At 39.4% G+C, this 16,466-nt stretch overlaps 1 protein-coding gene across 2 annotated transcripts in view; it reads right to left on the bottom strand.

The window, feature by feature from the left end:
• Positions 1-15,085, bottom strand: part of LOC107570753 (mitogen-activated protein kinase kinase kinase 3-like) — a 24,791-nt gene extending 9,706 nt beyond the window's left edge. Inside the window, exons 1-8 of one of the 2 annotated variants that reach the window (XM_016257004.1) lie at positions 13,805-15,085; positions 6,633-6,675; positions 5,795-5,887; positions 4,148-4,278; positions 4,023-4,063; positions 3,512-3,611; positions 1,255-1,368; positions 865-985 (exon numbers count right to left, since the gene is read on the bottom strand). In XM_016257004.1, the coding sequence (XP_016112490.1) occupies positions 865-985; positions 1,255-1,368; positions 3,512-3,611; positions 4,023-4,063; positions 4,148-4,278; positions 5,795-5,798 (511 nt within the window). In that variant the 5' untranslated portion in view covers positions 5,799-5,887; positions 6,633-6,675; positions 13,805-15,085. The remainder of the gene's footprint in view (positions 1-864; positions 986-1,254; positions 1,369-3,511; positions 3,612-4,022; positions 4,064-4,147; positions 4,279-5,794; positions 5,888-6,632; positions 6,676-13,804) is intronic. The other variant, XM_016257005.1, reaches the window with a different exon arrangement.
• Between the last annotated feature and the right edge of the window lie 1,381 nt (positions 15,086-16,466).

The following is a 16,466-nucleotide window of genomic DNA, read 5'->3' as shown; positions in this document are numbered from 1 at the left end:
TTTTCTCTATATAATATATATATATATATATATATATATATATATATATATATATATATATATATATATATATATAATTGTATATTTCATTTTTTATCCAAATTCAGTGGTTTCTGTTTGAAATTTTCTGGATTCTGTTTAAACGGTTTAATTTAAATTTAATAATCAAAAAGCATGCCTAATCAATTTAATTAAAAACACTTTAACAATTTAATAATCTATTAACATTTTTACAATAATAGGGTTTCTGGATTTATGATTTTTTTATATACACATTTTTATGACTGGATTTTACGATTCCATCTGCATTTATATAGATTATGTTGAGCTCAAAGAAAAACACTGCATTCGCAATACACATTAATAAAGAGTCCCATGCAGTGTGTTACACTGTGACAAGAGCATAATCTAAAAGCAGAACAGCTGAATCATGAGACTGAAGCAAAATATAAACATATATATAACGTAATAACATAAATATAACGTCTTTTTCCTCCAGTCACAAAGCTCAAAGAGTTCACGCTTTTCTCCAGATGCCCTGTCAAGCTGTAGCGACCTCCCCTCCCCCCTAAAATACGCACTCTCTACAACAGGCTATTGGCCCACCATGCTAATAGTGTCTCGCAATTTGATTGGCTGGGAGCCAGCAAGCCATTGTAGAGCAGCCAGTGATGGTGGACAGGAAAAGGAAGAGGACCCACTGCTCACAGAGGAAGTCAGAGAAACAACAGAGGGAGAGAGAGAAAATGAAAGAGTATGAGAGAGAAAAAGACCAGGACAAGAAGATTGATAAGAAATGCAGAGGGGTTTTTGATTAAGCGCAGCAGTGTGTGCATGTGCATGTGTGTGTGTTTGTAAACTCACTGGTGGAGTGGTGGCGTCCTCTTGATTCAGAGGATTGGTAGGCAGTACTGACATCACCGGTGGACTGAGAGGTTTTAATGCGAACCTGCTTACACATTGTGTGATGAGATGGAGAAGAGGCCTGCATACACAAACACACACACACACACACACACACACACACACATAAGCATCTAGAAATCATTTTATGTGTAGAAACATCACATTATAATGACAATACATTTCTGCTCCTGTGTACTAACTGACACACAACAGTTTTAGCATTTAAACCTGATTCTAGTGAGCAGAGTTATTAGAATTTGCACTGCATATTAAAAAAAGAGATTCTTAGTGTACTTTCCAAATTTAACTGGTTCGCGTTGACATAAAATATTAATTTGTAAGTCTCACATTGCTTTGTTCCTGTGTCAGCAGCATGATCTTGATGCTCTTCATGTTTGAGCTGCGGTCCAACAGATCAATGGCTTTATCCAAATCGTCCTGATTGCGCAGGGGGATGGACAGCTGTGTGCACAAACACAAACACACTTAACAAACACATTAAGTAGAGCTGTCACTCAGAATTTGTATCCCTTAATTACACAAAGAAATAAATCGGTCTTCTGGCACTTTTAAAAAATCTTATTAACTTTTTATACATTAACATTTATTAAATTAGTAGATCCTTTTATCCAAAGCAACTTACAAATGAGGAATACAACAAGTGATCTGTGTTATCATCTGTGTTTATTGCTCAACCATTGCAGTGTAGTCTGATTCACACCCAACAGGCTTGTATATGCAGGTTCTTTTAATGAATCATTCAAGGCTTATAAACTCAGGAGTTACTGGTTTGAATGAGTCTGATGAATCCTTCAATGAATAACACTAAATGAGTTACTGAATCAACAACTGACGCACTTAGGGGCTGATCACAGAAAACACGTTTTTCTTTTCCACTGTTTTTCTATGTAAAAGCACTAGACGGACATACATGACCGTTGCGCTCACGTCTTGTGTGTCAGTTCCAAAAAAAGTGAACCAATCAGAAGACAGCAGAGGCGGGGCAATCGTTGCAAGCTTTTGTTTACAGTAGCAAGTTGACATGGCAACTGTTTTATTTGACGGCAACATGGCGGAGGACGCACTCATAGTTGCTGTGTCCGGATGCCCTGAATTATATCATATTTTTTCAAGTGATTAACACAAACTGTTTCTTAAAAAAGAGCCTCGAGAGAAATGTCTCTGCCACTGAATATATATGGTGATATCAAGTCTCAAGAACGATGCGTTTTGCACTGTGTTTTTAAAAAAAACATTCCTGAGCGCTGCGTCTCACGTTTTTAGACGCAAAGACAGATTCTGTGTGAACGGCCCCTTACTGAACTGCATTCAGTGATGTCCATCTTAAAGTGAAGCAAGTTTTGTGTACATCAGTATTATTACTAAATTATTGCTAATTTATATTGTTATAATTATTTGCAAATTTTATTTTATTTACTAAAATATAATTTATTACAAAAATGATGCAAAATTAAAAGATAAATACAGCTTATTATTTTCCATCTTAAAGTGAAGTAAGTTTCGTGTACTTAAAGTTTGTGAACCATACATCAGTATTATTACTTAAAGGTTGCTAATTAATTTTTTTTAATTATTACATATTTTACTGTTTAAAAATGGGTTGCACTTTATTTTACAGTATGTGCACTTACCTGTACTTACACTGTACTTACCTAAGAAAGTAATGGGCAATATAAGGCAACTACATAGGTTACGGTTAGGTTTAGGGGTAGGTTCAGGGTTAGTACCTAGTTATTACAGTTATTGTAAATACTATAACAAGTACATTGTATGTATATGTGGAACAGGACTCTAAAATAAAATGCTACTAACATTTTTTAAATTAAGCTTATAATTTTTGCATCATTGTTAACCTTTGTGCACTTTCCGTACATTTCTGCCATATGTACATTGACTGACAGTCACCACTGATAAGCTACCACTAAATATTGTAGAAACTTAATTTGCTGTAAAGTTGCTTTGCAATGATTTGTATCGTGAAAAGCGCTGTACAAATAAACTTGAATTGAATTGAACTTTGAAGTTTATAAAGTGAGGAGTTCAGCAAAATGTGACCCTTGACTACAAAACCAGTCATATTTTTTGGAAATTGAGATTTATACATCATCTGAAAGCTGAACAAATAAGCTTTCCATTGATGTATTGTTTGTTAAGACAGGACAATATTTGGCCGAGATACAACTATTTGAAAATCTGTAATCTGAGGGTGCAAAAAAAATCTAAATATTGAGAAAATCGCCTTTAAAGTTGTCCAAATTAAGTCCTTAGCAATGCATATTACTAATCAAAAATTAAGTTTTCATATATTTACAGTAGGAAATTTACAAAATATCTTCATGGAACATGATATTTACTTAATATCCTAATGATTTTTGGCATAAAAGAAAAATCGATAATTTTGACCCAAACAATGTATTTTTGGCTATTGCTACAATATACCCCAGCGACTTGAGACTGGTTTTGTGCTCCAAGGTCACAAATGGTACTAAAATAGTGGAAATTAAAGTCTTGAGTATTTCTGGTAAGACTGCAGCGATCAGACATAAGTGAGTGTCAGTGAGTGCATTTGAATGTGAATCAATACCTCATTATTCATATAATGCAGGTCTAACTGCTGACCGAAGAATGTTTTGACTTTCTGCTGGACTTCCTCAAACTGCACAGGCCGCCCAAACATCAGAATCCTACACAAACATATATAAACATACACACGGCACGCACACAGAGGGGGGGACATTAAACAGGAAGCTGAGATTTCTTTAGATGTGTAATCTGAGCCAGTAAGTCAAGTCAAACACACAGTCGGATCTGCAGAGTGCACACATTCCTGCAAGCACACCTAGCATAGCTGTGGTCTGTCCTGGCATCCACAGACTAACCACAGTCCTTTCCCTTTCCACTGTGATACCAGTCTGAGAGCTGAGAGACTGGACGCCTGTGTATCTGTTTGTAAATGCTACAAACTCAAAATGTCTGGTGTACATGTTGTTGTATGTGTGTTTGCATTACTATTTGAACATTACTTTAACACACACACACACACACACACACACACACATACATTCACATTCCAGTAGAAAGAAACTCAAATTCACCTTCTTTCACCACAGAACTCAAACTTAATCCTGACATCCTCCTGATGAAAAAGAAACAGCGGTTAGGCCTCGACAGGGTCATACAGGAGTCACAAGGTATGTTCTCCTTTAAGTAAGTGTATCACCATTCGTTTGGAAGAGCTGGCAGTGCTGACAGGTTTAGGTTTTGCCGTGTCATAAGTTGATGCCGGCTGGCGCCTGGTCATCTGCAGGGCCACCAGATCCTTCATAATTGAATGGAGAGCCTGTCTCTCATCTGGGGAGAAAGACTGAGATGTTACGGCTGCTGACCAATAAATGCCCAATATTAACATTCTAAACTTTTTTCATGTCTAATTTAAGCAACATAATATTATTTTGTACAGTACGAAAAGTAGATATTTATTTTGAGGTCTACATTTTGCAGTTTTATCAAATTATTAATTTATTAGATTAAGTCAGTGTTAGATGATGGCACATTTTATCTAACTGTAAAAACAGGGGAAATGATCATGAACAATTAAATATCCAATATTAGTCAATACAGATTTTAAAAATCCCTAATATTAGACTGATATGAAATAAATAACTGATCTGATATGGATACATTGTGCATCCTTGCATATAATCAGTATTTATTCACTATTTTTTTCACACTTTTTCGAGGAGACTACCGTTGCATTACTTACATTTATTTTTGCTGTATAATCGATTTCAAATAAAAATGTAAAAAAACTAAACAATCTATAGTTGGTCATTTATATGTCGGTCAAACAGTCTCTTCCTGTATAAGTTATAGCTGGCAGATATTGGCCAGAACAGGCTAATGAACAACTCTGTATGGCTTTAAAGAATTATTTTGATAATAAATATTACATTTTAATAATTTCTATTTATTAATTCAGTAGATACTTTTATTCTAAACAACTTAGTTAATTCAATATATTAATTTTAACATTATTTGTGCACCCTCTCTGCTGCCAAACCTTAATTGTGGTTAATCATTGTAATGAATGTGGCTTATTACTTTATTTGAAACTAAACAGAGATTATGTTGCGGAAACTATAAACTTGCTATACAGTTACAGCACAGGTGCAGAGGAACTGAGAGGATGTTCTGCTCTCTTTCATGAATAAACACACTCACAGTCAGACAACTAGACCTGCGTCAACGCAGTGAAACTTGTGAGAGGGAGATGACCGTGTTTTCGCAAACTCTGCTCTCATGTTTGATGTAAGGACGAGATGTGTCTTGGCTAAGCTCACTCACGGAGGGAAAATATTCGCAGTGTGTTGTTTGGACGGACTTCACACATCTCCAGAGAGGGAGAGAAACAGAGAAGCCTCGTCTACCCACCAATACTGGGAACATGGCAGATCAACCCAAGCAACAGACTCAACCACTCAACTGTTGGAATCTGTGCGTTCATGTGACCAGTGAGAACATAAACCAGTCTGTCTCCATGTTTCACTTTTTCTCTCTTGAAAAAAAGAATCTCTAAACATCCTTTTAATTCCAGGCATCAAAGTTGCTTCCAGCTCAACAGCAGCTTGTCTGCCATTTCTTAGTCCCACTTTTTCATCTGTAATTTTAAAAATTAAAATAGAAAACCGTTTTTGAATGCTAGTGTACATTTTAATGACTGAGAGACAATTAAACATCTAGCTAAGCTTTGGTAGAAATTAACCTAATATTGTATAATTTAATTTTTTCATAAAAATGTTTGAGATCAAACTACAATTGAAGACATGTTGAAGACACTTGACATACGGAGGGGAACATGAGGACTTACTCATTTTGGTGGTATGAATGTGTGTGCTCTTGATCAGAGTTCAGGGCTGAAGGTCCTTACACACACCGTCCTCTAGTGTCACCCATCAATGGCCTAGACATCAGAGTGGACACATCATAATGACTGACTGTCATCAGCTGTATCTTACCTCCCTGCCTAAACAAATGTAATCTGAGCCAACAAACAATGATTTCATAGCCAACACCACAGCCAACAACACAGACAATTATGTATTATATCATAATCTTTCTGGGGGCTTTTCATTTACAAGTGTATTTTAATAGCAAACTGTTTACCGCCTCAGTGTTTATTTGACACATTAAAATTTACTGATGCGAGATGCTCAAAAACGCCACCTAAAACATAGGCAATAGCCTAAATATGGAATGTTTTGTATGTGTAACAGGATGGTGAGAATGTGTGCTGTGCGCGCATGTGAGACCTGAAGGACTGTATCCTGATCCCTGCTGGCACTGAAGAACCTGGCACAAACCTTCAAGCCGAGGGAATTATTTACCATTTAAAACCTGCCAGATTTTCAGCTCCAAGCTTGATTCCAGCCATAAAGGCCCCTCTCAACAGTGCCATACTCCCTAATAAACACTATCACTGTAATATTTCATACTTCATTTGCCCATGAATACACGTGGCTCACATTATAAAAAGAATGTGAATGTGAAAATGGCTGGACTTTACATTGAATGTTCTGCTTTTTAACTGAGGTTTTGTCCAATTTTTCAAGGCTCAAAAACATGACAGATCATATGGTCCATAATGATATCATTGACCATTAGAGCTCTAAAATGTGCAATTTTATATAAGAGAAAAAAAATCTTACTTAGTAACCTTCTGGTGTCCTTCGAAGACGTTATCTGTTCTTCCTGGAAAAGGAAAAAAAAAACTAATTCACCACAAAGGTGTCAAATGATAGTTTCACATAATATGTAACCCACTTCTTTGAAGAAAACTATTTAGCAACAGCTAACCTCTGCATGGAATGCATGGAATCTAGTGTCAGCATTCATTTACCAAGCATTGTGATTTTCAGCTATGATTGTCTTGATAAACATGTTTGAGTATATTTCAGTGTTCAGCTCTAGTAAATTTTACGAACTATAGCATATTCTAACGCATTTGATGAACAATATCCATTTTAATTCAAAACTGGGTACAAAATACAGATCTTAATTTGAATGAACCTGATATTAATTCATAAAATCCAAAGCTGAATCTTTCGATCTATGTCTATATTAAGGGGCTGCATAAAAATGTATTTGTACAGCACTGGTGTCATTGCATCCTGCTGAACAGTTAGTGCCACCAGTCCGACAAAAAAAAAACCATTTTATCCAAGCTGTGAATGTGAGTTTGCGATCTATATTGATAGTGATCATGCAATAAAAAGGCCATGTAATCACAAAACAATGTCAAGTAATGACTTTACATTGAGTTCTCCTTGCAGGCTGGATGCAAAAACAAATATATAACACGACCAGTGTAGTCAGAATCACAAACGAATTACTCTAATGAACAGTTCTTTTTAGTGAATCAAAAACAAAGTGCGACCAGAGTAGTCTAATTTCCCCCATAAAATCCTTGTTATGAGTCAATTATTTTCATGAATATTTCAAAAAGACCAACTGAACACGTTGAAAACGTCTCCCTACATAATTTACAGCATTAGCTGAGAGAGAATGTCAAGTAAAATGGACATTATAAATAAAATATACTCAAAGATTGAATCAACATCAAATCAGGAAATATGTATTCAATAATAAGCCTTAGTTAATTCAGTTACTTTTACTGAAACACAACACGAAAGACATGTAAAAATGTGATATAAAATCTTTCTAAATCAGTTTAACATCCTAAACAACGAAGACCATGTGAGCTGCTGAGGGGCAAACCGACCAATGGTCGCTCTAGAAATTCAGCAAAGTCTCATTAGATTGCTTCCATAAGCATATCCTGACCTTTAAAAGCAGAGCTCCGAATCGATCTGCATCATTCCTAATGACATTACCTGCCTGTGCTTCACTGCCGGGCTTCATCAGACCTTTTGATCCAATTACATCAGACCGGAGGAGAAAGGACTAACTGGACATCGCTGAGAATTGCTCATCCTTCCAAACTTACAGTCAGCGCTGAAATGATTAACCAAACGGATGAGGTAAGGAGCGTGTGTGCGCATGTGTGCGTTTGTTTCAGCGCCTCTAGCCATGCAGCTTCAACTGAACCGTGGGAAATTACAGAGGTCAGACATCATTCATTTGCACTCATTTAGCCAAATATCCTGTGGCACCCAGGTGGCCTGACCGACTGCACCTATAAACACTCAATGAGCTGCGTGCGAGTACGGCCCCATCTGACATCTCGCTATACATAAATTCAAGTTAAACAGACCCTCACCAGAATGCTCCATTCAGAATGCTCCGTTTGGTGAGAGAGGGCACGCTTTTCCTTCATGGAAGGTCTGAATGGATTTATGCTGGGGTGATGCCACACCACAGGATCTTACAAAACACCATCTCAATTACCTACCTAACTTTAGATCCTCCTTCTGTCTGTTGTTGCTTTCCTATCAAACCACTTTCATTTCTTTTTAAATTAGAGCATAACCTCTGAAGTCTAAACTCCAAGACGCAGTCATTTTAACCCTAACTTGCTTTTAATTTATTATAATCTCACTATGTTATTATAACAAATGTATTAATTTTAATATACAAGTTTTTGTAACACATTGAACTGTTGCAAAGGCTGAATATGCAGAAAAGGCACTAGCTGGGTTTCCATGTACTTTAAAGCAAATTTTGGGATAGCAAATATAAAATGCAGGGCAGGAACACCAAGATGCAAAATACATTTCCAAAATGCTCACAAAAAAATCATAAACTCGCTTATTCCATAAGATGTGCATAAGCTATGATGGAAACACATTTCCCAAATAAAAGAATCTAAGTGGTTTCCCAAGTGGCTACAACTTCAATTTCCATTCCTATTTTACACCAATTTCTCCAGGAAAGACCATTTTGTTTTGGTTGTGTCCAAAATCGCATACCAATTTCTCCAGGAAAGACCATTTTGTTTTGGCTGTGTCCAAAATCGCATACCAATTTCTCCAGGAAAGACCATTTTGTTTTGGCTGTGTCCAAAATCGCATACCAATTTCTCCAGGAAAGACCATTTTGTTTTGGCTGTGTCCAAAATCACATACCTTCCTACTATATAGCTGTGAAAAACTGTATGATAAGTATGGCCGAATTCACAGTACTCATAAAAGAGTAGGCAAAAAGTACCTGGATGACCTACAACTTCCAGAGAGATTCTTAAGTGTGCATATGATGGACCCTTTACTATTCCATAGGGCCACAGGAGAGGATTTGTGAATGACACTGAAGTGATACAACTAACGCATACTTTTTTAGTAGTCACAAAGTATTTACTCATTCAAAATAAGTACCTAATCAAAAGAGCATGTGATTTGAGATTAGGCTATCAGGTGGAAACGTTGCTGTGTTTGCTAATCGTTTTTGCTGTATTGTGCTTTTTCGCAACTTGGATGCATACACAGCAACTGACAGAGCACCCCAATATTGCCGGTACTGTATGCCGGCACTTATTAGTTTGATGCAGTGTTTGAAACAGTATTATAAAAGTTGGATATAACAGTTGGGGTATTGGTGCAAGGTGTCAAAAAAATATTAAACCTTAAAACAGGTCATGGAGCAAACAATTATTTAGAACTCTTGCACAAAGGTTAATAAAACTCCCCTTTTCATCCAGGCTTTATTGAATCTCTGGCCCCTTCTTGGTCTCATTTTCTGTTTCTCCTGTTCTTAATTACCTTGTGGTAAGTATGTGTGGAATCTGGAGAGGAAAGAAGGCAGTCCATGGGCCCTGTCAGCCTGACCCGCTTTGTTTTGCTTGTATCCCTTTTCAGTACTTGCCAGAATCGCAACAAATTTCCCTGACCGTTCCTGCCCCCAACCACCTCTTGCCTGATTTTCAGCTGTTTAGTCTGTGGCTGGTTTTCCCAGCCGTGGTTCTGGCACTGAGGCTGTTGGCTTTTGCTCATGGAGGGGCTTACCGTACAAAAGATTCATAGGCTTACAGCACAAATCCCCCCTAGGGTTCCCAACGCTCTAGAGAGACTGGACTAAAACTGTTCTTGTCAGTTTGGGATAGACATGACAAATTGTTCTAGATGGTGGAAAAAAATATTTTATCACTAGGTCATGAACTGGTAATAAGCCCTTGTTACATCATACATAAACAGATCATATTGACACAAAACATATTGACACACTTAAGAGGTGTAAAGGATTTTCTCAACACAGAAAAAGCACAAAAAGCAGACTGACTCTCAGTTCTGTACCATACCACTTCTTGTATCTATTCTAAACAAAGCTACTTTGGTATCAGAGTCCTTTCTTCATGAGGCACTTCCTAAACTGACTGACTTGATAGTTAAATCAAGATAGTGATATCTTGATAGTGTTTTTATTAATCAATTTCTAATTCTGAAGTGTTCTCTAAGGTTGGGAAATCATAAAATGTAGACCAGTGTTCCTATAAGTGACGAGGAGGGACACGCTGTAAGAGAGCCCTCGCTGCTGAGGGGGATCGCGGTGCTGAGGAGATCAGGCAGCAGGAACAAGCGGAGAGACTGCCGGTGGCTGCCCGAGGCGGTGGTGCTGGAACGATGGAAGACGAGGTGGGACGGAGAGCTCGCTGCCGCGCTCCTGGGTCAAGGAGGGGTGGCTGCCATCCAAGAGGGAGCGGAGGAGTCGGCCCCGTTCGCCAGGAGGCCGGAACCTGCTGCCATCCACCATGATTGGGGAGGAGCAGGGAACGGGGGACTTGCTGCCGGCTGCCTTCAATAGGAGGAGCCATCGCCGTCCGCCAGGAGGCGGAGAAGTGGTGGGCCATCCACCAACGATGTCCAGTACCATCGAATGGCACCGCGAGTGAGAGCCTCTCAGCCGGTTGAGGACCAAACGGCAGTGTGTCCGGGAACTGGACAGATAATTTTATTTTTTTTCTTTTCCTCTCTCGTATCGGTCTCTACTCATCCTTCCGTCTCCTTTTCTCTCGCCTCGTTTGTCTGTCCTTACCCTTAGTTACCCCCCGGAGGGGGAAGGGGGGAGTAGAGCGCAGTCTCGGGAGTACCCCCCCGGCCTGCGAGGGGCGATGGGGGTTTGTGACGAGTGGGGGCGGAGCCAAGAGCCATGGGAACGGAGCGAGGCCGGTGGATTAATTGATAATGAGCGACACCTGCACCACTCACCGGTCTCGAGTCCCACAGAGGAGCTCCGGAAGTATAAAAGGAGGAGTGACGACAGTGAAAGACGAGAGAGGACCAGGCCTGGGCTTTATTTTGTGTTTTGTGTGCGGCAGTCTTCCACGAGGGGCTGCCGCTTTACTTTCGTTTTGTGTTCGTTTTATTATTAAAGTATTTAAACGTTCGCCGGTTCCTGCCTCCTTCTTCCCGACCTACGAAAGTTGTTACATTACAGAAATGTTAACAGATGTGTGTGCAAATATGGTTTATTCTTCTATAACAGTGATTTCCAACCAGCTTCCGGGAGGTACATGGCATTGGAAATATGTGTTATGCAAATCACTAGTGGTCAATCAATATTGCTTTTTCCATGGCAGGCACTAATATCTAGAATGTAGACTAGCTGTAACGGGGCTGACGAGACGAGAGGCGTGCGGATCCATGTGCAACCTTTTATTCACAAGAGACGTGGTCAAAAAACACAGGCAGGGTCGAACAACAGCAAACAGGTATGGCACAGGCAAGACAAAGAATATTCCTTGGGCTAGCGTGGGTCTACGATCGGCGAACAGTATCCAGAGTGCTTGAGAAGAGGGGTAATCCAATAAACACAGGCAGAAGGTAGGAAACAGACAACACGGAAAGACTAGACTAAAACTAAAACTAAAAATGGGAAAAAGGAATGGCTCAGTAATGTAGCTATCGCTAGAGGAGAGAAACGCTAAACAAAACTAAAGACTAAACAGATACATGGAATGGCTTGGTAAAGCAGCTAACACTTGGGGAGTGCTAAACGCAGAACAATACTCGGCAGTGAGAGAGAGGAAGTCCATGGCTGTGTCCGAAATCGCCCCCTATACCCTTAAATAGGGCACTATTTGAGGGAACAGCCATTTTTAGTGGTGTCCAAAACCATAGTGGACGTTCTCAAGTGCACTCATTCAATCCCACAATGCACTGCAAAAACGAGTGTACAACTGGTGCATGCTCAACGCCTAGAGAATGCCCATAATGCACCGTGAGTCACGCGCCAAATGAATTCCCGCATCTCGCCAGAAGATGGCGCCCGCAGCTGAATAATCAATCCGTTCATTTTTACAAAGGGCTCATCCATGGCATACAGCATAATGTACAACACGGGTATAAATTCATTGTAAATTGATTATTAAATTGTTTGATTAGGGTTTATACATAATTTCCACAGTTCAAGATAAATCCTTTAATCTTACTACTGGAGCTGCTAGTTTGCTAGTTTCAAATGATTAATAAACAGCAAGCACAAACTATGCAAAAGCGGCATTCCTTCCGGTGCACTCAGTGTCCGAATTCACTACTCGTTTTCATTCACTCCCTCTAGTGAACTGAATTAGTGACCTAATGTAGGGAATAGTGAATTTCGGCGATTTCAGACACAGCCCATGGCTTATGTAGCATGTCTGATTGGATTCAGCTGTGTGTGTGTGATCAGTGCATTCAGCTGTGTGTGTGTAATCAGTGCAATGGTTGATGGGAAATGCAGTCCAGGGTGATGTGTAACAGTCTTTGTGGTGTGAGAGTCAATGTAATGGGAGAGCGACCTCTGGTGGCAATCGGCCGGAAGGCCACGGACCGGATTCGTGACACTAGCCATGACAATACTAATATACACACACCACTAAGAAGTTTAGAGTCAGTAAGATTTTATTCATTTTGAAGAAATTAATACTTTTATGCATTAAATTGATCAGGAGTGACTGTAAAGACATCTATAATGTTACAAAACGATTTCTATTTTAAATAATTTTGAATGTTCTATTTATGCTGCTAAAAAATTGAGCTTTGCCATCACAGGAATAAACTATATTTGAAAATATGTTAAATTAACACAAAAAAAACAGCTACATTTGAAAATGCAATAATATTTCATAATATTACTGCTTTTACTGTATTTTTGATCAAATAAATACAGATTTGGTGAGCATTAGAGACTTCTTTAAAAACACAAAAAATGTTACTGACAATAAACTTTTGAATGTTAATGTATAATACAATACAAATAAGTTGTACACACATGCTTTATAGCTGAATCGAATTGAATCATCATAAAACAACTCAAGCTGAATAACAACATTGCTAGCTTATGTAGAACCGTTTTTAGATTAATTGTAGCTACTTGTTTCGATATAGATTAACTTTACATTGTTATTGGACTGAACTGAACCAACACTGACCTAACTTGAGCTAAATAATGAAACTATTGTCTTAAAGAGCTGCTTTACAGCAAAATCTGAATTATCTCCATAGGCACGTTTCCATAATTGACTCCGCTATCTTCCGGTTTATTACTGTGAAGCTCCTTTGAAACAATCTGTCCTGTATAAAGCTCTGTAGAAATAAAGGTGACATATGTCTTGACATATGAGCATGAAGACCTTCATTTAGGTCCATGGCAAATAATGGTTGTTGTTCAATAATTTCCCGTTCTAGTGAATCATCTAACTGCTATGAAGTTTACACCTGCTATTATACACGTATATACACATATGCCATACAGATACCAGATATTTGTGTGCAGATTTAGTGCACACTTTATGAATGACAAGAGGGGGTGTCAGTTTCATTAGTCAAGACTGTCACACACCCAAAACACAATATCAAAACCTGTTGCTAAGCTTAACATATCTTGAAACTTTGCAAATATTCAAGCACGTTTATGTAATTACATAGTGAACCCTAAGTTAAATACTTACCTGAACTGCACGCAGGTGAAAGAGGGCTCTTCACAGAGTCACTTTCCGTCCTGTCTTCGGAAAGTCGATGTATATTGTGAAGACAAACGTTACAGTTACAGTTAATGCAATATGACTGTCCACAGATATCCAGGCCGCTGCCATTGCTAACGCGCTTTCAGGCGCGCGGACCCCTGAGGGTCTCCCATATCATCCATCAAACTTATTCCTCAGACCAGTTAAGAGAAGAGACCTCTTAAACACACAAACATACGTAATTTCCAGTTTATGCTGAGAGAAAGCAGCGATCTAGTGACTAGGAAGGAAATATTGACGTTTCGTCACGCGACATATCTGTATAGCTTTGTGTAGACATAGTAACTACTGCATGGAGTTCAAAATAAATCTGAATAATAACGTCCAAAGGGTAAGAATGTATTAAAATAACCCAAATCGTGCAGATATAAGCGAGTTGCTCACATAGAATGCATTTGTAATAGCCGACCGGAGGAAAAGAAGGGATTTCCGTAAATTTGATGGCTTCTTTTCCTGCGTATTTTCCCACTCCGTCGATGTGTCTGGCCAGCTCACTGCACGAACGGACAGTTTTCACTTTTCTATTGAAAGGCGAATCGGTAACATTCCGTATGTGTTAATGAATCCTGTGCGTAACAACTTTGTAAAGCCAAATAAAGAAGAAAATGAGCCCTCAGCTCGATGCTTGGACAATCTCCGCATTATTATGCGACAAATGATTTTGAATGAAGGCATGGGACTGTGAAAGCAGCCTTCATGTATCCACTTTACCGAAGTAAAAGCGAAAAACGCATGAGGACAACTGCACAGGAATCGCACTGTCGAAGATCTGGACAAAAGAGCGTGCGCGTTACAGTCAGCGGCGGCTAACGTTACTTGAACTTCGAGAACAAATTCCCCTTTCCGCTGATGACGGTTAAACTCAGTCAAAACTCAAGAGAAAGTGCGAAAAATACGCTCCCAGATGGCCGTACAAGCGAATGTGGTGATATTAAGCAGGAGATGGGATCTTTAGGCGACATTAGTCCAAGCGTTCTCGTGATGTTGATGATGGTAAACAGCAGAAGCCAGAATGAATCTTTAGCTAGTTTCCTGACAGCGAGAAAGCAGTTCGTCACCGGAACCCATGAGCTCGCTTTTCCTTCAAAGCCAGCCGAAAGTTCTTCAGGTTAATATGCTCGTGCACGGGTAAAATCGCATTTTTCCATCGTCATCGGTGAAAAACAGTGTAATTTCCGGAACGTGTTCGAGATGACAACTGCGGCATCACACGGACTGACTCTGCGTACGCTCGGGGGCGCGCTGTTCCTCTCTTTAGCTCATGCTTGGCGACGTGCCGCGCACACGGTTATGGCGTTGGAGTCAGAAGTGAGCTAGCAAAGGTGAGATCGCCAGTGGTTCCGTATTTAGATAAATCACGTTTAGATAAATCACGTGAATCACGTTATTTATCTAAATACGGAACCATGTTACGTGATGTATTTAACGTAGGCACACCATAACTCTTCACGCCACATATTTGTTAGTGTGATTTGTTTTTGGGCTTGTATCGGGGACCAGCATTTATTTACAACATTCACGTTACTTTTAAATATACATTACAAATGAAAATGCTGACAATCGTGAGACAAACTAAATTCTCCTTATTCATTTCTCTCTGCTGTCTGTTATACATGTTATTTGCTGGACTTTCTTGATATTTAAAAAAACAAACATATTTTAGTCCTTTTTTGTGTGTGTGTGTGGAAATTATCACTTTAAGAATTACCATTGAGAATTATGTTTTCCGTAAAAATCTTAAAGGGGTCATATGATGCGATTTCAATTTTTCCTCTTTCTTTGGAGTGTTACAAGCTCTTGGTGCATAAAGAAGATCTGTAAATTTGCAAAGACTAAAGTCTCAAATCCAAAGAGATATTCTTTATAAAAGTTCAGAGTCAACCACGCCTACCTAAAACTGCTCATTCTAACACGCCCCCACATATCTACGTCACTATGTGGGAAGATTTGCATAATGCCGCCCAAATGTTCGCGCAAAGAAAGAAGGCGTAACTTTTATTCTCGCTGTAGTATTGTTGACGCTGCAGCCATGTCGTGGAGACGCTGCGCTTCGTTGTGAAAGCGAAACTACTTTGTTTGGTCTTCCAAAAGAGGACGATATCCGCTTCGTCATGCCTAGAGCTGATCTGTGCTGGTCGCTGAGGGAATACATCAACTTTCACCGTGGACGAAGCAGAGTCCAGCCCGGGGTGGTCACATGTGGTTGCAGCTCATTCGTCGGATCCGCCGGGCGCGCCATTCTTGACCCCGCCGCCTCAGCTCATTCTATCCCGGCCTCAGCGCATAAAAAGACAGTATAAGTCATTATAATCAGTAATTATGTCCCCACTGGATGCAACAAATGCCTCATTTGTAATGGGTTTGAATGTTTTTGTCTCGTCACTCCGGCCGGATACGGCATCACAATATGGTGAGGGGCGTAACATTTCCGTCACACGCTTGAGATATTCGGCGACAACGCTCTGGAAAGCTGGCCAATCACAGCACACCTCGCTTTTTCAGACTGATGAGCTTTGTAAAAATCGACGCGTTTCAGAAAGGCGGGGCATATAGGAGAAACAATAATGTACAGTATGTGGAAAATAAT

Source organism: Sinocyclocheilus grahami, unplaced genomic scaffold (assembly GCF_001515645.1).
Source record: "Sinocyclocheilus grahami isolate Dianchi unplaced genomic scaffold, SAMN03320097.WGS_v1.1 scaffold1500.1, whole genome shotgun sequence".
Lineage (NCBI taxonomy): Eukaryota > Metazoa > Chordata > Actinopteri > Cypriniformes > Cyprinidae > Sinocyclocheilus > Sinocyclocheilus grahami.
This window is presented reverse-complemented; position numbering and strand designations above follow the sequence as displayed.